This window comes from Phalaenopsis equestris, unplaced genomic scaffold (assembly GCF_001263595.1).
Source record: "Phalaenopsis equestris unplaced genomic scaffold, ASM126359v1 Scaffold000006, whole genome shotgun sequence".
In the NCBI taxonomy this organism is placed as follows: domain Eukaryota; kingdom Viridiplantae; phylum Streptophyta; class Magnoliopsida; order Asparagales; family Orchidaceae; genus Phalaenopsis; species Phalaenopsis equestris.
Genome location: NW_018164448.1, coordinates 540,480 through 563,883, shown reverse-complemented (window position 1 = coordinate 563,883; position 23,404 = coordinate 540,480). Strand labels below are relative to the sequence as shown.

General features: G+C 34.2%; 1 protein-coding gene across 2 annotated transcripts in view; it reads right to left on the bottom strand.

Annotated features, from left to right (window-relative positions):
* Positions 1-105: 105 nt before the first annotated feature.
* LOC110018256 (transcription initiation factor TFIID subunit 12b) overlaps positions 106-23,404 on the bottom strand; it is a 25,828-nt gene continuing 2,529 nt past the window's right edge. Inside the window, exons 2-9 of one of the 2 annotated variants that reach the window (XM_020715522.1) lie at positions 20,293-20,511; positions 9,955-10,452; positions 6,156-6,230; positions 5,586-5,664; positions 5,193-5,257; positions 2,231-2,266; positions 1,142-1,385; positions 106-478 (exon numbers count right to left, since the gene is read on the bottom strand). In XM_020715522.1, the coding sequence (XP_020571181.1) occupies positions 1,206-1,385; positions 2,231-2,266; positions 5,193-5,257; positions 5,586-5,664; positions 6,156-6,230; positions 9,955-10,452; positions 20,293-20,511 (1,152 nt within the window). In that variant the 3' untranslated portion in view covers positions 106-478; positions 1,142-1,205. Of the gene's footprint in view, positions 479-1,141; positions 1,386-1,512; positions 1,596-2,230; positions 2,267-5,192; positions 5,258-5,585; positions 5,665-6,155; positions 6,231-9,954; positions 10,453-20,292; positions 20,512-23,404 lie in introns of those variants that run through there. The other variant, XM_020715523.1, reaches the window with a different exon arrangement.

Sequence of the window (23,404 nt, the reverse complement as noted above, 5' to 3'; positions counted from 1 at the left end):
ATAATAATGGTTCACTTACATACACACCACCACCACCAGAAACAATGCTATTTGCATATCCAGCACCGTCTCATCATTTTTCAAGTTCTCACACAAAATATCAAAATTCACGATAAAACCCCAACCCCTATTTTTCATTTTTATCAAATTCTCAATAGTTTGATCTCGACATGCGTAAATACATCGATTCAAAAAAATCAAGTGCTTAATTTGTAAACATCAATGCTTCGGGTGGTCTGTATGCGATAAATATCACTGTGCTCCAAAAAAATAAACAAAAAATGCAACTAAAATTGGCTCCAGCTATGTTACATATATATTCTCAGGCTAACCAACCATATATACAACAAGGTAGATAATCCTATATTTCTGTTAGATGAATTGGCTGCAAATGCAGGCACTGTTCTCAACCGCTTTGGCCATCTCCGAGCCCAAACCTTGAGGTTGAATTAGTAGATGCAAAAATGTTTTCTCAAGTCTGCCAAAAGTTCAGAGAAATTCAGAGAAAAAGTAAAAGAAAAGGTTTATAATTGCATAATCATCAACAGCCAATACTTCATCAGTCATATAATCTTGAACTTTTCATGATCAGCAAGATTTAAGAACACTTAACATAAATGCCATACAATTACTATGTAATTGCAAATCTAACACCTAAACTTTAATATTTAAATTGAAAACACTCGAGTCTTTTAACATCACATCAAAAAATACCACCTTAACTAACTTCTTAAAAGTGAATTGCATCTTTTCATGCATAGTTTTATAGCACCAGGTGTCATAAATGTAAATATCAAACTTCTGTGTTAGATATGTAAATCCATAAGAGTTGTGTGGTATGCAAATTTCTCTAAGATATATTGATAAGCCATTTCGTTCCATGTAAAATTGCGTTTTGTATCTGAAAAGCTATGATATAGAGATAATGCAAATGCACTTTCAGTTATAAAATTGCGGCAGAAGTATTGCAATGCAATTGTGCTTGATCTAAAACATACAATGCGCATGGAAGTGTATACACTCTTACTCAAGACTAAAGATGGAAAACTCTAAAAACTATTGAAAATCAAAGGAAGAAAAGAGAGGCCTCTTATAAGAGGGATTATATACTAAATAACGAATTTATTAGAAGTTTCCTTACCAGTCTGCTGCGGCGGAACACATACTGCGACTGCAGAACAGAGAAAGAGACGGAAAAAATAAAGTTAATATCGTTGTATTTTCTGCAAAACTTGAGAACCAGCTGTGGGAAGACTTTGCTGGTCCAAACTAGGGGAAGTTTTTATTGTCCAATCAATAGCGGAATTCGTTGCAGCTTGTTTCGATGTTCCTTTACCAGTCATCGTCTCTTTTTGCATTTGTTGCGACTCCATCAATGATCTAACCTGTGCAATTTCCATTTGATTAATGTGCTGTAAATTTGCAATTTACATAGTTTAGAACAAAATATGGGTAGCACATGAGAGGCTTTTTGCCAATAGTTTGTGAAAAGGTTGATTTAAGCAAACATACCTCAATATAGAGTTAAAAATGCCAAAATAGTCTGCAGGTTGTTTGATTCGGCCATTTTAGTCCCAGAGTCTAAAAATGTCAAACTGGTCTCCAGATTTTTTAAATTGAGGCAAAAATAATCATCCATGAGAATATTTCAACCATATTAAAAAGAAGTATGGGGATTGAATTGGCACTTAAATAGACTGGAGACTAAAATGATCCCTTGCAAAGAGTCAGGAAACGATATTGGCAACTTTCTCCCTCAATCTCATAAAGAGGCTGTTTCATTTATTTGAATTAGTCATTTTTAAGTAACAATGTTGGTAAAGTTAATTGTAATTTTATCTGTTTCGAAACTGTAACCTCATAGGTCTAATAGCGGTGCCAACGGTAATTACAGTTTCATTAGAGCTATGACCCCCAGCTCATAGTAGAGGACACAAATCTGATTCCAAATAGTTGAATGATGATGATTCTCCAATTAGCCCCCCATAAATTTTGAATATGAGCAAAATGGCACAAGAAACACGGGCAGTATCCAAAAGTTAAACCCTCTACATTCAAAAGTTAACGGCTACTACTTGTATCAATTCTTTGGATCCTCTGTCAACCAAGTGAATCCTTGGGGTAAATTTTCAGTTTTAAAGGGTGGAAGTGCGACCATCAGTCTGAGAAATGTGCTAATGGATAAAACTCAACCATAATCTATAATGAGATTCTAAGAAAGAATGATTACCATTTCCAGGCGCTTATTGTGAACATCAGCGGAGACCTACACAGTTTCAAAACAAAATCAGAATGATGATGAAGCATATCATTAAACTAAAATAATCAAATATTTGACAATCCATCAATCAAATGGAATCATGCTTTATTACAAGTTTATTTCTCTTGTTTTTTTTACCAATTAAAATTCAAATTACAGATCAAAACCATCAATCATCAATTTATACCATGAAAATTAGAGCATCAAATGTCCAACTTTTTTAGATGAAGTTTATCTTACAACAGAAAGTCCATCCTATTTCATATATGTATATAATGGGATGGACCTTCTCCTCTAAAAAGGTGAATCACCAATCTCATCCAATTAGATATTGGCATTATGAACTCCAAATGCAAGATCCAAACCATCCATTCTTTAACATTATTAAAATTAGCGGTAACGTACTGCTTCAAAAAAAATTCCAACGATCATCAATTGGAAGCATTAGAAATTTCACAAAGGATATATTATTACGATTCGAAGCAAAATTGAAATGTCTTTCCATAGAAAATTAGGACAAACACAAATTTTATTTCAATAATCTCAATAACTCAAAACAAATACAAAAGATAAGCACCAACAATTCCAGAGGTAGGTGATCTCTCCCAATTCCTACAATTCGAGAGGTAGGAAATCTTTCCCAAAACCTAACCCCAAGACTCACAAATCAATCTCATGTATAAACATAATCCTAAACATAACAAAACTATTTATATCCAACAATAATAATAATAAACGACTAAAATGCCCTTAGGCATACAAAAAACAAATTTGCCCTTAAGCTACCAATTTGTTATGATTCGACGTCAAAATCGAAATGTTTTTCCAAAGAAAATTAGGGTAAACACAAATTTTATTTCAATAATCCCAACGACCCACACAAATACAGAAGATAAGCAACAACAATTCGAGAGGTAGGCGATCTCTCTCAATTCCTACAACCCGAGAGGTAGAAAATCTCTCCCAAAATCTAATCCTAAGACTCACAATTCAATCTCATGATCAAACCTAACCCTAAACATAACAAGACTATTTATACACAACAATAATAATAATAAACGACTAAAATGTCCTTAGACGTATAAAAGACAATTTTGCCCTTAGGCTAAGCGCCCTCGTAACATATATCCAATTGCAGAAGAAGATAATTGCAATTTCAAAATGTTGTGACATCAAAATTTATTAGAACTAAATGTAGGTTTTGAGCATATCTTGCTTGTATTGTATGATTTTGATGAGTTCAAAGATAATATAAAGCACTATTTTCAAAAATAAATTTGAGATTAAAACAAAAAATCATATTTTTATATCTTTCCTAGGAGAAGTCCTAGGAGAAAAGAAGCTCACATACACACACACATCGGACATTAACAAAAGTTTATTCGTTCTTATTTAACTCATTTTGACTTGAAATAATTAATGATTAAATAATAATTATTATTTATATTAATTTTATAATGTATTTTAAAAATATTAAAATTTAGTATTTTTAAAAATTTATTTAGGATATATAAAAATTAAAAGTATAATTTTAGGTGTTAAATATAAATACATAGGATTTGGTTGGTATGTATGTAAATGCTCCTAAATTCCTGTGAGTCCCACTGTAGGCAGGTCCTGCTAATTTTAGGCGTTAAATATGTAAATATATAGGATTTGGCCAGTATGCATGTAAATGCGACTATGGTTATTACTTATTAGTCCCGCATCAAAAATTTTAATGTGATGAGTGCTTTTTAAAAGCAAAAACTTAGCATACTATTTCAAAAAGCATCAGCCTTAACATCCATGTGAAGCATGAAGGTATTATTTGCATTATAATGATATGTTTATTAAAGTTAACTATTTTATAAGTTTAATAAGAATAATTTAATTAATTAAACTTACATTTCCTTGTTAGTTGCTAATGACGAGGTGGCTCGAATTCAGCTCGAGCCAATTCAAATAACGAGCCGAACATGAACATGTTATTCTCAAGTCATTTCGAACACGAGCCCAACACAAACAAAAAAAAAAATCAAATGAGCAAAAATGAATAAATCTTCGGCTTGTTTACAAGCCTTACACAGACACAAATTCTCCTCTAATTTAAATTTCAAAAATGGCTTCAAACTTAGATCAAGCTTATCAACAACTTTCATCATTAAAGTTAAAGGAGCACGACTTGAAATACATTAGTAAAAAGTGATTTTACTACAAATTCAAGATTAGGTTCCGTCTGGATGAAAATAGAGAACTAAACCAAGGAAAAAAACTAATCTTGTAGAGGAAGAAACTAGTGGAAAGCAAGTTTGTCCAACATGTTTGATTTATTTATTCAAAGAGACCATAAGACAAGCATGAAAACATAATAAACTTTAAAAAATTTATTCATGGGCAAACTTTAAAAATATATTTGCTAAACTTTATTAACCTTCTGAGAAAAATAATAAGAAACTCGTCAATGAGACTTTAGGAAACATAAAATCATCATGATTGAAATAACAAAAGGGAAAAGCAGCCAAACTTTAACAAAGCAAAACTTATAATCAGTATAGCTTATGAGAATTATAATGCTCATCATTCGATTTCCTGCTTTATAATTAATACACTTTTAAGTGATTCAACTAGGATTTGATATTCAAGGGTACCAAAGTTTGAAGCCTTCCAAATTTAAAAAAAAATAAAAAAAAAATAAAAAAAAATACTAAAAAATTTAACAAATGTTTATGTTCCATGGTACCGAAGTTTGAAGCCTTCAAACATCACAAGATTTATAAAAATAATGTTCATTCTATTCAACATAAATAATAACACCAACATGCTCCTTCTATGCAAAGCTGAAATGAAGGCCTTTATTATTTAACAAGTAGCAAGATGTGTAAATCAATCCAGAAGAAAAGAACATTGAATAAAAACTGCAATATTCTAAAATTTGAAAAAACGTGCTTACATGATTTTTTTGGCTCTTCTGCTCTTCTCTTGTAAACCCTGGAATCGTTAAATGCCAGTTTTTCTCTGCATAAGATATTCATTTCGATTAGATTAACAACAGAAAAAGATCAAGTAGCTTATGCAAACTTATTGCAAAACCCACTAGAATGCAAAAGAAGCAAGTTCAATTTTTGTTCCCACTATAGGCATATAATAAAAAACAGCAAAATTAAGTCTGCAACCACCAAAAAATACAAATAGAAGGCTAGAAACTGATCATAAATTATTTGTAAAAAAACCCCAATACCCTCAATAGTTTGGTTAGAATACTTAATTCAGCAAAATACTTTTTTTATAACCGAACTAAACATAAATGGATTGAATGTTTTAGCTTAGGTGTTTGGAATGCAACCTAAATGAAGTAACAGATCCTTGGGCTCTAATGTTGAGGATTTTCGATGCTTTGCAAGGCTACAAGCAAACATTGTAACCTGCCAAAAGAAGAAAATCAGAGTGTCAGTGATTAAAGATAGATATTAGATCCTTCAATGGAAGACTGGACACCGAACTTTAACTCATATGATGATGCCCGTAAGTGAAAACAAAAAACATTTCACTACAGGCTCAGCGTACAGGACTTTTTTCTGTTTTTCTATCTTTAAAGTATTGAAAAAAGAGCCAGGTGAGCATAATTGAAATAGAATCATACTGCGCAACTTATTTCAAATCCTAGATATGGTCAACCAGTAAACTGAAGAGTAGGCACTTTGTAATGAACATTTGTAAAACTTGTTGGAGCAAAAATTGAATTTTAGAAGGCCACTTAGTTTCAGATGAACCGAAAAAACAAAAAAAAGGTATCTAAGTCAGCCTTTAAAGTAGCTAAAGAAGATAGGTATTTTTATGTCCGTGGGAGTTATGATCAATAGAGAAATGTTAAGTAATGAATATTGAATCCAATGAAAAAAATATGAGTGCATACCGAATCAATAAAATCATCTGCTATATCCAAGAGAAGATCTTCAACTTCAGAATCCAATTTACCCGATGCATCAACCTACAATATTAATAAATTCATCAATCCAAAATGTTTGCATTTTCTGTATCAAAGAAGATGTCGCAAAGCATAATGTTCCCCTCTAATTTACAAACACTGGATATATATCGGGATATATGTATATATATAAATATATATAAATAAATAAATATATATATATATATATATTAAAAAAAAGTTATGCACGTTATGTGAAGGACTATGATAAGAGCCAGGTGAAGACCATTTGTTTGAGTTCCTAATTAATTTTGTAAAAACATCAGCAATCGAAGGATCTACGGTGGACCGATCCAGGTTATGTATCATCCCAAAAGTGTGAATTTTGAAATCTGATATATAATTAGTTTCTTTCCTAAACTTGACAAAATCAAGAACGTACAGTAGTATATGATTCTTTCTATCTTTATATATATATATAAAAGATTAAAAAGAAGTGATGCATACATTTTGTCTAAGTTCGTAAATTAATCTTAGAAATTATCAGTAATCCAAGGATCTATGGTGGACGAATCCAAGTTATATGTGTCAAATTCTAACACGTGTGAAATTTGAAGTCTGGTATATAATTTGTTTCTTTACTTGACTGTATAATGTACATAGTATATGATTCTTTCTGTCTTTCTTAATATATGATTAAGTAAAATGTCTATCGTATAGCTTCTTCCTTGTCTAAACAAAGGTAGAAGAGTGGCCAGCTATAATTGATGAAATAACAAGAGAAATCTATTCCTTCATCAACACTTTGTTTCATTTGCGATTCCTTCTTTCATCATAATGTATCAGGGCAGGGGTTGCTGTACTTCCAATCCTTTTGATTGTTGTGGTACTTAATATCCTATTATTTTTTTTATGTTAATAGGAATTTTGTTGTTTGTTGCCCTGCTATACCAACAATAGTACCTGTTTTCTTATATCTTCCTTCCAGAAGAAGAAATCTTTTGGGTTTCTCTTTGTTTACTAAGAACAACAATATTTTTCTACTCCTACTCTGTTATATTTTATCTAGATCATCATCATTCATTGTTAATTTTTCCTTCAACCATTATTCTTAGTCAAGATCTAATGTTTGCGGTCTTCAAAGGATTGAAATTATAGTTCTCATATTTATTTCTTCTTCCTTGACATGACAAAAGCCATCTAAAAATCAATTGCGTGGTGACGCGGGACTCCCAGCAGGCTAAACCGGCTGGGCCACTTGGATCAGTTCAACCAATGGGTTACTAGGGCCGGACGGCTCCTATTTTGGGGGCTAGGGTTGCCGCCCAAAGGGAGGGGCCCTCCCTCCCAGCTATCTAGTATATATATTCGTTATTTTCTTTTCTAGGGTTAGTATTTGCAGAGATTTCAGTTTGGACAGCTGTCGGCGTCCCCACTTTCCGTTCTAGATTTTATTTGAGCATGAGAAGTGCTCCAGCTATATCCTGCTTCAAGGTAGTGATTTTCCCCGAGTTCTCTTCCTCCACAACCTCGCTACTTCCCTTCCTGCGTTCTATTATTCCAGTCGTCAACTTCCCTTCCCACCACTAGCCTTCCCCCTCCCCCAGTCACAGTTTCTCCCATCCAGCCTCAGGTTTACTGTCGTCTGCCTCCCATCTCCCTGCCCCCAGCCGCCAACTCCCCATTCTGCCTGCTGCCAGAGGGTTCCCGCACAGTTCTGCTCCCAGTTGCAAATTCCAGCCCATCTACCTACGCCTGGCTCCCTTCCTGCCGTAACCCATTCCCTCCCTGCCATAAACCCCACTGCCATCTACCCCATTGGTGTACCGTAACCCCTTCCACACCCTCTACAGTAACCACAAGCCCAGACCACTATCTCACTTGCTGCCAGCCAGGGTTCGCAACCTTTGCCCTCGTCCTAGTTATCTTTTATGTTTGTGGTGTTTATTTTTTTCTCTAGTATCAAGAGTCCTTATTTCTAATCCTATTAAATTTCAGCAATAAAATTTGTATTTCTATTGAGGTTTGAGCTAACTCCGGTATCACGTAAATATATTTCAAAGAAGTAAAATGCAATTCTCAATCGAAATGTGTTGGATGACTGAAAGAAACCATAACTCTGGGCAACATGGTTGTTGGATTGCCTGTTGAACCGAATCATAGGTTAAATGAAGATCAACATGATAGTGGTGTAGACTAAGAAATGCACTAAAGATTGGTTGGGAGATTGCTTTACTTATCCCATACAAGGTTGAATATTGTCTATATTAATAGCATAGACATAGTTTGTCAATCCATGCATCATCCTAAAAAGAATTGCTTACAAGCTGTTCATGAAATTCTTCATTATCTAAAGACCGCACCACAAAATAGAAATTTTGTTAAGAAAACAATTAAGAAGTCTATACAAAAGATGGTAGTGCTAAATCAACTAATAATAGAAGATTATCGCCTGATAATTGTACCTTTCTAGGAGGAAAATATGTTACATGGAGTAGTATGAAGTGTACAACGGGCAAGAAAAAGAGTCCATTTACAATTTAGGGTGGTTGCAATTGTCGGTAAGAATACTTATAGAAGAGTTGTGAGAAAAAAAAAAAAATTGAATTTGTTATGGGTGTTTTTTTTTTTTTTTTGCAAAAACAAAAAAAAAAACAAAAAATTTCTTACAACGACAACACTTGAGAAAGTCATATTGTTAAAAGTTGCTTCTCGCCAAATAAATTTAAAAAAAAAACATGATGTTGCCAAATAAAATTTGGCATGTTTTTGAAGAGAAAAGCTAGAAAAGTTGCCCCAGGCAGACCCTGTGTTGAAGCTAAGAGTTATTATGTAATTACTAAAATTTAAAATAATCTTTAGGGATCTCAAAAGCAAGTACTATGGATCCATGAGATTTTCTTGTGACAATAAATTTGAAATCAATATTGTTCACAATAATCTCCAACATAACAGCACAAAGCATATTAAGATTACATAAACTTCATAAAAGGAAAATTAAATGTTGGTTTAATTAGCACTCCCTATGTTACTTCAAATAATCAACATGCAGAGGCCATGACCAGAGAAATATCTAATTCAATATTTCAAAAAATTGCTTGCAAGCCGTAGATGAAATATGTATATACATTCTCTAGCGCTATGGGGAGTGCATCAATTGTCTGTAATAAAAAAAAAATCCATAGCGCAATCCAAGATAATAATCCAAGGGATCTGAATTCCCCAGTGTAGAAGAACCGCATATGTGAAATATCAGGTGTATAAATAGTTTCCTTACGTTCCTATGGTTTGGGATTGTATATTAGTGTATTGTTATTTCATTCTTTCTTCATATTTTACTGAAAATAATGCCTTACCATTCTTATGGTTTTCTCATTATACAAATAATGGTATAAGGATGGCCTACTAAACAAAAATACTAACAAGAGAAATTGACTTCTCTGTTCTTCACATTTGTTCCACTTTTATTTTTTTCTCTAATCAAATTTTGACGTCTAGAAAAAGCTAAGATGCATGCCAATAATATTATTGCAAAAGAAAGAGATAGATAACACTTAAAGAATGAAAGGAAATAGTAAAAAGTTAGTCCTGCAGATCATTTATTTGTCAATCATTCTTTTTCAGCATGTTTATATCAACATTTCTAGTTTCAATTCATCCACAAATTTCACGCCAAAAAATTCCATCCCCTACCACTATGCTGCGTAAGAATAACAAATAAGAAAAGTTCGGAGAAAAAGTAAATCACCAAGATCCCTTACTCTTCAGATACAATGCAAAGGTGTACCTGTGAAACCAAATCTTGAATTTTTCTCTTCCCAAGAATTTGACTACCTGCTTCTGTTCCTTGGCTGGAGCTTCCACCCATCATGATGGCGCCAGAACCAGATAGATCTGGCTGCAGTCCTGCCAAAGATTTTGGAATCGTCAAACCTGGCATCCTTGGAGACTGCTGCTGTTGGTGAAGTTGATGCAGCTGTTGCAGCTGTTGCTGTTGTTGAACGAATTGTGCAGGATGTTGATGCGGAGTACGAAGCTGAGCCTGATGCTGTACAATTTGAGAGATTTGCTGTTGATTCAGGCCCATCGGGCTCTGCTGCTGTGGTTGAATGTGATACGAGGGTGACACCGGCGAGGGCGCCCCTGCTTGCATTTGTTTTAACCACTGTTGTTGTGAAATGGTGCCCGGCATCAATGTTGACTGCCCGTTCTGTGTTAACCCAGATAGTTGGGAGTTTATTGAGGTAAGAGAAGGCCCCCTCGGTAGATTTTGACCTGCAAGCTTCTGCCAAAAGGATGAAGTGTTAATCTTAAATCACAAATCTTGCAGGTGAATACTTCTGAGAGTTGAAGGTGCATAACTGGAACATACGATCTTAATTTGGCAGCACAGATATAGACAAAGTCATCAATACATACAATTCAAGCAGATCCTGACATAATATTCAAGTATTCTAATATTACTAAAGAAAGAGAAGTAAAGATTAATGATAAATGGAGAACTAACATGCCGAAAAAAAGTGCTGATCTAACAAAAGTCTAAGTGTCTCATTATTATAAGACTATGACAAAGAGATTTGATTTTGCAAGATATCTCCAGTTATAAAGCGCAACTGTTAGAATAGAACCAGGATTTGAAATAAAGCAACATAATATTATTAATAGAAGGAAGGGTATTCAAACTCAATTATAATAGACACAACAAAAAAAAATAAAACAGAATAAAATAAATAGAAAGAAATAAAATAGAAATAAAAAAATAGAAAATACATAATGAGGGAGTAAAAACTAATGATAAATAATAACGGCTAGGGATTGTCGTTATAAATTTAATATTCTTTCTCAAGTTTAAGCATAAATGTCAGTCATGTTTAACTTGTATTTGAAGTCATCAAACAAAGGACGAAGAAAATTCTTGATAAGGATATCTGCTAGTCTGGAAGACACAAAATGAACACAAAATTCCTCAGACTCAATCTTTTCCTTAATGAAGTGTTTGTCTATCTCCACATGTTTGGTATGATCATGCTGGACTAGATTGTGATCAATGTTAATGACGGTCTTATTATCACAAAATAGCTGCAGCAAGACAAAAGTTAGCATAAAAAGTTCACGGAACATGAAGCATAACCAGAGAGCTTCACAGATCCCCAAGGACATTGACCGGAATTCAGTTTCAGCACTACTCCAGGCAACCACAGACTATTTTTTGTTTTTCCATGTGACAAGATTGTCTCATACAAATAAATAATACCCTGAGGTAGAACGTCAATAATGAACCGACTCGACCAAATCAGCATCTGTATAAATAACAACAGACCGAGAGTTGTTATGAGAGAAAATCAAGCATAAGCCAGTGTACATTTTAAATAGAGGAGAATCCGATAAACAACTTGAAGATGGTGCTCATAGGGATGATGCATAAAGTGACTTGTCATACCAACTGTGTGGCATATATTGGGGGGACGAGTTTCTCCACAAGGCTTTGGTAATGGGTCTTGTTGACAGACACAACATTGGGAATATCATATAATTTTTCATTTAAATTCATAGGGACGGCTAGTGGTTTGCACAAAAGAATGTTGTTCTCTGTCAAGTGATCAATCACATATTTGTGCTTAGACAGAGAAATGTCCTGACATGACCGAGTCACTTCCATATCTAAGAAGTACCAGAGAGATCCTAAGTCTTTCATTTCAAAGGAATTAATAAGAATGTCTTTCAAGGATTACAATAATGGAAGGTCGTTACCTGTAAGAACAATATTGTCAACATAGACAATAAAGATAGGTACCTGGCCATTGGAGGAATGTCAGAAAAAAATAATGTGGTCCAATTGAGTCTGAGTAAAACCATAGCCCACGACCACTGTTGTGAACTCGCTGAAATAGGCCCTGGGTACTGTTTTAGCCCATAGAGAAACTTTCGCAGCCTGCACGCTTGCTATTTGGAGGCAGTAGAGCCAAAACCAAAAGGGAGAGACATGTACATCTCTTCTGTAAGTTCTTCATTCACGAATTTATTCTTGGCATCTAGCTAAAAAAAAATGCCAATTTAGATTCACCGTATAGGATAACAGGACCCGAATTGTGTTTAACTTAACCACTGGAGCAAATGTCTCCTCATAGTCAAATTTGTAGGTCTGTGAGTACCCTTTGGTGACCAATCGTGTCTTGTTGCGTTCAAAGGATCTAACAGTTAAAATTGGTGTTGAAAATCCATCAGCACCTCAACTTTATTACCCGAGGAAGATCAACGACGTCCCACGTATGGTTCCACCGAAGGGTATTTATTTCCCCGTTACGTCGTTTTCCAAGCTGGATCGGTAAGAGCGACCTCAATAGTAGTTGGGATCTGATGATCCGTCAGGATAGTAGCAAATGCTCTATAAGTCAATGATAAACTGCAGAAAGAGACATTTTGTATCATAGAATAGAGAAGCATGTCTGATTGTGTACCGTACTCGGAGAATTCAAACCTTCATTTAGAGAAGGGGTTGTGCTGAGGATGTCGCTAGGAGTGGAGTCAAGGTCCTATAGATGGTAGTGGGCTCTGGAGTAGAAGCATTCGAACGGGAGCGCCGAGTGTAGACACGAACAGTGGGAGAAAGAGATGATGCACTCAACGAAACAGGGGACTCCTCAGTGGAGGGAATAATGGGGGAACATCCATAGAAGCAGAATAAGGGACAGTGTTGAAGAACTCAAGATCCCCCTCATTTAAGGCCGAGCTATGAAAATAGGATACACTTTAAAAAAAAGTGACATCAACACTTACATATATTTTGTTTGTGAGTCATCGATACCCCTTTTAAGTGGCAAAGTATCCTAGGAATATACATTTTATGGATTTGAGATAAAATTTACTCTTAGTGAGGGTAGTGTTATAAACAAAGGCAGTGCACCCAAAAAATATTGTGATCTAATATGGAGAAGGCTCAATTGGCAGAGAAATATGACATCAGAACAGCTAAGGGGGTTCGAAATTTATGAATTTTACAGGAGACTGTATTTATGAGATAGATGTCAGTCAGACTGGCATTGTTTCAAAATCGTTTTGCGACATTGGATTGAAACATACTGGAACGAACAACGTCAAGAAGGTGACAGTTTTTTCTCTTAGCTACCCCCATTTTATTGAGGAGTGTCCGTACACGAGCTATGATGAGATGCTCTTACTCACCAAGAATTCATTCATAATAAAGTTGAAAAATTCACGACCATTGTCGATCTGAAAAACCTAAGTTCGAGTTTCAAATTAGTTAAAATAAAGATTTAGAAAATTTGGAAGGTGATGATAACCTCTGATTTATCTTTTAAAATGTAGACCCACATCATTCATCAAAGTCGGGAACCACCTTTTATTGGTGTAGTTGAAAGTGCAAGAGGGTCCCCATATGTAACTGTGAATGAGAGAAAAATGTGTCGAAGGTGTGTGAGTGTGGGGTGGGTAATGAACCGGATGATGCTTGGCTAACAGACATGTCTCACAATTGAAATTAGAAAGATTTTTATTAGAAAATATCAAAGAATATAAACTTTTTAAATATTGAAAACTAGGATGACTCAAACGACAATGTAACAACATTATTGGACATTCAATGACTCGAAATAAAATACAACTCTTGGGTGATATGTCCTCACTTTTCGTGCTTTTCTCTAGGAAGTAGTCGAGTCCAACTATCCTCTTGGCAGTTCTAATCATCCTCCACAAACGACAATCCTAAAAAATGCAATTATCAGAAGAGAAATTATTCATGCAATCAATATCATTTGTCAATTTGCTGACAGATAACAAATTACATTACAACAGGAAAACATGTAAAACAGACTCCCGAGTTAAACTGGTCGTTAGTACAACCGACCCTTTATCAGCAATGAAACTATAAAAGTTATCGACAATTGTGACAATATCTTCCCTACATCACGGATAGTTAGTTGAAAAAGCTTGCGAGCATCCAATCATGTGATCCGTCGCACCTGAATCAATAATCCACAGACTAGAGGAAAGAACCGTGAAAGCCATAAGAAGAGTACCTTGCCAGACGTCGGAAGTCGACAAACCCGAAGAGAATTGATTGTTTTAAGTAACTTTATCAATTATGCCATCTGATTTTTTAGGGATTCAGAGGAATTCGTGATGTTACGAGTAAGAGTCGTTTGAACTGTGATTTTCGGACGTCTTCATGAGACCTTTGGTAGGAGAGGATTTGGTCGAACGTTTGTATGTCAGTTTATCGTGAGTTTTCCAACAATTATCCCGAGTGTGGTTGAGTTTGTGACAATAATCACAAGTGAGAGGACCGGTCTGAGGTGACATGGACAAGGGCAGGGCACTATTCGAGATCAAAGCATACGATTCGACTGAAGGAGTAGAAATACTGAGCATAACAAGTCTCCAACTCTCTTCCCGACGAATCTCGGTAAAAGCAGCGCGAGCGGAAGGAAAAGGGTCCCGACCAAAAATACGGCTCTGAACTTCGTCAATGTTTGTGTTAAGGCTAACCGAAAATTGGAACATACCATCATTTTTCTATAATCTTCTAGAAGAAAGAGAAGTGAGTTGGAGAATCCCAAGTGTAATCGTAGTCCATGTCACATTTCATTCGTAGTACAACAAGACCATTATAATACTGGATCACGATCTTTGACTTCTGTTTTGTCTCTCGGATTTTCTTAGACATCTCATAGAGTTGGCTGGAACTTCCTACATCTGAGTAGATATCATAGGCTGTCGTCCAGATGACACAAGTTGAAGGGGGAACATACATGAATGATCAATCGAAGTCTTCATGGAGTTGATCAACCACGCACATGATCAAGGAGTTCTCCATTTCCCAAGCTCGTAAAGTAAGTCTTTAGAGGCTAATGAATCATACCTATGAGATGACCAAATTTCCTGCATTCTTTGATGAGCAAAGATACGTTGGAAAAATTTACTGTCGTTAAATTTATCGGTTGTGATCAAAAAGTTCCTATTCGTTTCCGGTCCTCCGATTTGCAAAGTTGGAGTCGATCCTCAGGAGGAATCAAGAACGCATTCTGAAGGTGGCCCGATAATGGAGTTTGTCGTGATTCCGACTAACCGAAAGGAGATGTTGGGTTGTTGTGACATCGGAAAACTCTGGCTACAGGAAGGAAAGAAGAGTCTAGCATTTGGATGGAAAAACTAGCCGCCTGAACATAAATTCGGGTTGGCAGGATACAACGCCTGGAAGAGATCAGACGGCTGGGTGCAGATTAAGACAGGACCAACGACCTGGACAAAATACTGGCCGACTGAATAAAAATTATGGCAGGCAGGGTGTAGCACCTGGAGGAGTTCTGGTTGGCTGGGAGCAGCCCTATCGACTTAGACAGGAGTTCTATCAGGTCATTCGGCTGGCAGGAGAGATCTATCTCCTGGAAGAAGAGATCCAACCAAATGGAATGAGAGGCAACGCCTAGAAGGGCCAGCTAGTGGTAAAGGAGGGCTCGGAGACTGCTAGGTAAGACCCACGGCTCGGATATCATGTAAGAATAGAATCAAGATTTGGAATAAAGCAAGGAGGGGTATTTAAACTCAACTATAATAGACATCAAAAAGGACAAATAAAACAAAATAAAACATATAGAAAAGAAATAAAACTGAATAAAACAAATCGGAAAAAAAAAAGAGAGAATAAAAGCTAATGATAAGTAATAACGGCTAGGGATTGTAGCTATAAATCTAATAGCAACTTCAGTATTAGTTATAGGCGTGTCAATATTTCAAAAATCTCTCTTTTCAAGTAATTAAAATGTGTTTCACATGCATGGGACTTAACATTACATCAAGTTCTGCTTGGATCTTATGCAATGACTCTGGCAAAAAGTACATCTTATAAAATATTAACTGCTTGTTCCACTATAAAAGTGAGAGAGAGTTTTGATTTTGCCAGATTGCTCTTCAGTTTTGCTTGTAAAGGTCATGTCACTGTGCCAGCATTTTGAAACTTCACGGTTTCTTAATAAACTAAAGGGTGTCACACATATATTCCTAGTTTTTTTTAATTAAGAGGAAGCTCCATTATTGGTGTTGTAAGAACTTCTCCACACATCAAGAGGGGACCTTATCCTTCTATTCCAAAATCTGAACTTTCCAAAGGGTCTTGCCTTAAGTTCACAAACCTCACTTATTTTAAGTGTTTGAGAAAAAAATTTATCTTGCTAGAGATCCTTGGAATGGGCCCCTTCGTTTTGGTTGTCAAAAATCAGTCTAACGTTGCATTTCCTGTCCTTTTTCAAAAAAATGTGTAACTGTGTTGAAGAATAAATTATAATTGTCTTATATCCAATCCATGAAGATGGCAAAAAATTCTAGATGCTTTTTGATATATTCATGTCTCGGTTCCTGAACTTAACAAAGCAGATAGTGTTGAAAATCTTAATTAGCATTAGAAAAAGATTCTATTACTCTTATCAAACCAAATTATTTCTTCACTAAGTTTAGATCAAGAGAGGCGTTAGATTTTCTTGCCAATAGGAGTCGTATAAAATTTAATGGATTTTTTTTAATTGAGCATAAAAATTGCGACGGGAACACTGGAGCTTTCAACACCAGTTATTATGTACATGTTTGATTTTGAATTCATGGTTTGGCTTTTTTCAATGCTGGGAAAGTTTCTTAAAATATCAGGACAATAAAGAAGCAATTAATGGTAATTTAACAAAAAAACATTTTCTTCCAAAACAGATTCGTTTAAAATTCAAATCTACAATAGATTACTTGACATAAAGATCCTCTTTTAAATATTGAATCTTTGTTCAAGCTTGAAATGGAATATACCAATGTTATCTTGCAAATTGAGCTTATAACTCATTCTCCATATTCAAATATAGTTCTTGAATTTACTTCTACTATTCTGATTCTTTCAAGGTCTCAATTATCATCTATGAAGCTCTAGTCAAAACATAAATGATTCAATTAAGGGATACTACATGAATTTTGCTCCTTCCCACACCACTCCTAATTAAAATTCAAATTAATAGCAGGTTCAGTCTATTTAAAACCCATTACTGAATTAATATACTTGTTTAAAAAGTAATAAGGAAGTTTCATAAAGTTCTTTATCACTGGAGGAATCTTATGAATGGCATTAATGCATTACCCAACTCCAGTAAGTATAGACTAATGGGGCATGTTCAGGAAAATAAAATTTGGAATTCTCTCGCTCATTTGAATAAGAGTTTACGAAGTATTAACACTAAAAATGACAATTAGAACATGGTAAGTTGGTAGCCAATCAAAGATAAATCATTGCAAATAATTTTTTATGTCCTTAGAAATATTATGAGAGACAAAAGTCTGGAAATATGAAAAATGGCATGGTTATTCATTCAAGTCTGACAATTCCTTTGTACTTTAATATTAATTCAAAAAAATATTCCCTATATCAAGAGAAAGTTTAGAGCTAAACCTAGATATGTCTTCAAGGTCTCCCTGCGAAACATCGAACTGAACAGCATGGCAAAGACTTATATTGCTTCTCAGGATTTTCTTAATCTTAAAAAGACAAGGATTCTTTGGATCTTCAAGCATTTATGATTTTTATAGTGCTTGGTTCTTTGGTATTGTTTTCTCCTTTTTCTGAGATTGCAAATTGGTTATGGAGTCTTTAACACTTTTTCTTTCTCATGGCTATATTTGTATTCAGAGCTCTTATTGGATCTTACAATATGGGAAGCATTGGTTTTATCTATTGAGGTACAAAGAACTTAAATCTTTTAAAATATTTAAGTGTAACAATTTGTTGGATTGATGGAGAACTAGCTTCATATTATTGTATTGAGTTTCTTTAAGTTTCATACATCTTCAATGATTTGTTTAAATCAGAAGTCTATTTATTGATAGTATATATGACTACACTGAGTTGGACTTTAGTTTGAAATCCTACTACTTAGTGTCACATGGGATTTTAGTTTGTTACTTCGTCAGTCATTCTTCTAGTTTTGTCAATGAAGAAAGGTGAAGAGTTGTTCATCGAGACCTTGGTGAAGCTTATGATTCATTTTTGTTCAGGATCCTATGTTGTTTCTATATGTAACAACATTGTGTATGACCAATAATCTTTCTTTTCATCATTGTGAATTGACCTTTATGCTACTCTTTTATGCTTTGTTTCTTTTAATAAGAATGGTGCTAGTGTCAGGCCACTCCCTAAAAAATAAAAAACTAAGAATTTATAATTTTATAGTACACTTGCACCAACTATAGAGAATGGTGCTTAATGTTGGCCTATAAAAGAGAAGCATAATACTAAGTTAAGTGTTGCCGAGATGAGAATGATTAGGCGGATGAGTGGCTTTACACTTAGAGACAAAATGCGAAATGAATATATTCGTGATAGGGTTGGTGTAACTCCTGTGGCTGACAAAATTAGAGAAAATCGTCTTAGATGGCTTGGTCACATTAGGCGTTGACCATCTGATAATCCAATTAGGAGAGTTGATGTTTTAGATTTGGCTTATGTTAAGAAAGGTAGAAGTAGACCTAGGAAGACTTGGGCTTATTGTATAAAAAAATGATCTTAATTTACTAGAACTATATGAAAATATGACACTAAATAGGACGCAATGGAGAAAAAGGATTCATGTAGCCGGCCCCACGTAGTGGGATTAAGGCTTTGTTGTTGTTATAATGTTCAAATATCAAATAATTTATAATGCATAATTAGAACATGCTTGTTTGATAATAACAATTACATATTTCATAATTCATAGGAAATGCATTCCAAAAATGACTGTTTAATTAATAGATGTATGGTTCCACTCCCACTAAGAGTTCCCGCATTTTTATTTTGTTGAAGTTAAACAAAAAAGAATAAGATCAAAATAATATATATTTATTCAATCTTTGGCAGTGTAATTATTTTTGTTTAAAGCTTTTAAGTAAAAATATACTTAAGCAAGAAGTAGATTAAACTCTTAACTTTTTTAAGCATGCTGTCATTTCAAGTTGAAATTATGATTGTGATCAATTATTGACTTGAATTTAGATTGGAAGATCAAAGTTTTTATTTGAAGCTCGGAAATTTGGTTAAAGTCTTTTTAATTAAAGTTTACATGTGATTGTCACTAAATACGGGCATGCATTTAAGTTGAATGGTAAAAGATATGTTTGCTAGTAGAATATTCAGTTAGGATAATTTTCAAATAGGATACTTTTCAAATTAGGATGCTTTTCAGTAAAAAAAATATGCCTGCAAGTAGAATATTCAGTTAGGATACTTTTCAAATTAATGGTGAATTCAATAAATGATACTTACAGTTTAGAATAAAAGTGAATATTAAATGGCTAAGATCTACTCTTTTTGGGATTTAAAACTTCTTTTTAACAGTATCATAGATAAGGATAATTATTAGTGAATTTGCAATCCATCAAAGCTAACCTACCACCTTTCTTATAGGTAATGATTGCATGATCCGACAAGAAAAAAAAAGAATGTACCCATAGTAAACCACACAATTTGATTTGAAGAGCTTTAACTAGGACAGGAGCACCAAAATAAAAATATGGTATGATGTTGTGGCAAAAAAGCCCGCGACATTCAAAATAGTTCGAAAATAAAAAACACTTAACAGAACCAGATAAAAAATACACAAAGATGAAATAATTCTATTACAATTGTCAGTATATTGCTGGTTTCATTAATTCTTTTGTAGCATGATGGGGTTCATTTCAGTACAATTGATGATTGTGCTTTCCATCAGGGCAAGCAAGGATGCTTTCATACTAGCAAATAAAGGCTATAACAAACTGTTGATCAAATCTGTTTTACTTGAAAAACAATGCATGAATAAAATAGTTAATAAACAATTTAAAATTTATTCCAACAATAAACAAAATTATGTTCTAAACACTTCCCGATCAACATACTCAATTGAAATGGTTCATGAAAAATACAAAATTATATTCCACAATCTAAATATGGCTTCCGATTAAAATTGGTAACTCAAGCCCAGCGCACTTAGATGCTGAATACCAACAGGAAAGAAAGCTTTGTAACAGAGTGCAGCAGAGGTATAAATTTACTTTCTTTAAATATCATATAAGTATAATATGTAATGAATTTATGACAGGGCAAAAGCAAAACTTAGAAAAATACCTGGGGAGAGGAGAGAGCTGCCTGTTGTGACAGCTGCTGCCTCATCTGGCCAGGGGTTAAACGCTGTTGCCCATACGCATGCGGCCCATTTGCTCTAAGCTGTGAATTTAAACCGAGGGAACCCATCAATCCCATAGCCTGCATGCTTTGCAGTGCCTGTCCCGATTGATTTGAAGTTTGAAACTGAGCATTCTGCATCAAACTTGTCTTCTGCCTTGGCTACAAGGAAAAGAAAAATCAGCTCTCTGCACAAACAGAGATGTTTTACAGCAGAGTTTTTACTTCAAATATACTCATTTAATAGTTATGAGCAGCTAAAAGCGGTGCATGCCATAATTTTCTTCTACTGTTATATTACTTACCATAATTAAATGAATTCACTAGGATCTTTATAAAAAAAAAGTAGTGGGATGAAAGAGAAACTGTTATCTAGCTAAGTATTAGATATGATATTAATAGTATCTTTACACATAGGAGTAGAGTTGTTGAAAGAAAAATTGCCAAGTAGCTATGTAATGACATCTGATATTTGCACACAACAAATAAATATTAAATCTATCCAACAGTTCTATGCAAAATATCCCTTTGATGTAACTAACACGTTCGTTTTCTTTCAATTCCATATTTCCTTGTGTGATCTTATAAGACTGTTTTCACTTAAAATATTTTTTATCATTTAGCATTAGATGAAAAAAAGGGGGGCGCCGGTAAGACTTGATGAGAGGGGAAAAAAAGAAAGAAACTACCTTGCATGTTTAAAAAACTACACTCCTTGTTCCATATGATAAAACTTCATTAGTCTTTAGCTTAGCTATATTTATTTTCGTGACAATTGATGAAAAAAGCAAGCAAGGGAAGGTGATTCATTTGCCTATTATTTTACATATTCTTAAATTTATTATTTATCAATTAAAAAAAAACAAAATTACACCATTCATTTTCAATATGTTCCTTGATTATCAACAAAACAATTTCAGAAATAATATTCAGGTAATTTATTAAAGCTTATTTTAAGGAATTGTTCTTATAGACTTCTGAAGGACGTGATAGAGGAGGCAGGAAAAGGGAAAAAAAAGAAAAAGAAAAGCATTTCGGGAACAAAACTTAGTAATCTTGAAAAAAAAAAATCTATCTTTTCTATGTGCCTACATAATTTTATGAATAATGCTAACGAACAAAATACATGTAATCTCCCCTATAATTAAAAGATACAACAACAACAACAACAACAAAGCCTTAATCCCACTACGTGGGGTCGGCTACATGAATCCTTTTTCTCCATTGCGTCCTATTTAGTGTGATGTTTTCATTTAGTTCTAGTAAATTAAGATCATTTTTAATACAATAAGCCCAAGTCTTCCTAGGTCTACCTCTGCCTTTCTTAACACAAGTCAAATCTAAAACATCTACTCTTCTAATCGGATCATCTAATGGTCTACGTTTAATATGACCAAACCATCTAAGACGACTTTCTCTAATTTTGTCTGTCACAGGAGCTACACCAACCCTATCACGAATATATTCATTCCGCATTTTGTCTCCCCTATAATTAAAAGATGATTATGTTAAATTTGTATGCAATAAAAAAACATTGTTTTCTCTAAAAACTAACCTCAATTTTCAACAAACAACACAATCAGTTTGACATTGCAAAATGGAAGGCAAGAAAGAAAAATGGTTACCGATAACCTTTAAAAATAAGATAGAGAAATTGGTTTTATTTATAGTTCTGTTTTTAAAAAATAATTTTTCAAAAAGAACCATGAAACATTTATGTTCATTAGATCTCCTCAAGTCCAAATGTTTTAACATGCATTTTCAAAAGTATTCAGCATGGTCTATAAATAATGAAATACCAGACCTTATGTTAGATTGATTTTTTATCTAATTGATAAGATCATCATTGTAACACTGCCAATGTCGGTCCCAAGCTCGGATGTGAAAAATGGAGGGTAGCGTTAGGTGGTCGACAAACAACGTAAAACTTGTCGAAATAAAATCATAAAATGAATTCTTTTGAACATTGTGTAAGTGTTGGGGCATCCTCTGGAAGCGACGCGTTGTATGGCTTGAATACAGTGAAAAGTGTGCAAGAGCCACTACACCAGCTCCCGGGTGAAGTGTTAAATAAGCAAGGGTTCTCACGTTACGGACAGATGAGGGTAAAGAAGTTAGTCCATGAAACTAATATTAGGATAAGATCTTGGAATATAGATACTATCAATGGTAAATTAATGGAATTAGTTGATATTGGATGTAGCGAAAGATTAATATTGTATGTATTCAAGAAACTAAATGAGTTGGAGAAAAGGCTAAGGAGATTAATAATTTAGATTTTAAAAACTAAAAAGATGCCTGAGGAGTGGAGGAAGAGTATTTTGATCCCCATTTTTAAGAATAAAGGGGATGCACAAGAGTGTGCAAATTATAGAGGAATTAAGTTCATGTGTCATACTTTAAAATTATGGGAGAGGGTAATTGAACATAGGTTAAGATGCATCACGAAAATTTCTCATAATCAATTTGGATTTATGCCTGGTAGGTCTACTATGGAAGCTATACATTTATTGAGAGGTTTGATGGAGAAGTTCAGAGATAATAAGGAGAATCTACATTTGATTTTTATTGATTTAGAAAAAGCTTACGATAAGGTTCCAAGAGATATCCTTTGGAGAGTTCTCGAGAAGAAATGTGTTGATATGACTTATATTCAAGTCATTAAAGATATGTATACTAGAGCTGTTACTTGTGTTCAAACTGAAGGAGGATTGACAAAATATTTTCCTATTTCTGTTGGTTTACATCAGGGATCGACTTTAAGCCCATATCTTTTTGCTTTAGTTATGGATGGTCTTACTGGACATCTACAAGAGGATGTACCTTGGTGTATGCTTTTTGCTGATGATATTCTTCTCGTGGATAAAACGAGAGAAAAAGCCCAGGAAAAACTTGAATTATGGAGGTCTACATTGGAGTCTAAAGGCCTTCGTTTAAGTAGAACTAAAACTGAATACATTGAATGTAATTTTAGTAGTAATAGCTCTAGTGACAAAAGTGTGACTTTGGGTGATCAAATTATTAAAAGGTGTGAACGATTTAAATATCTTGGGTC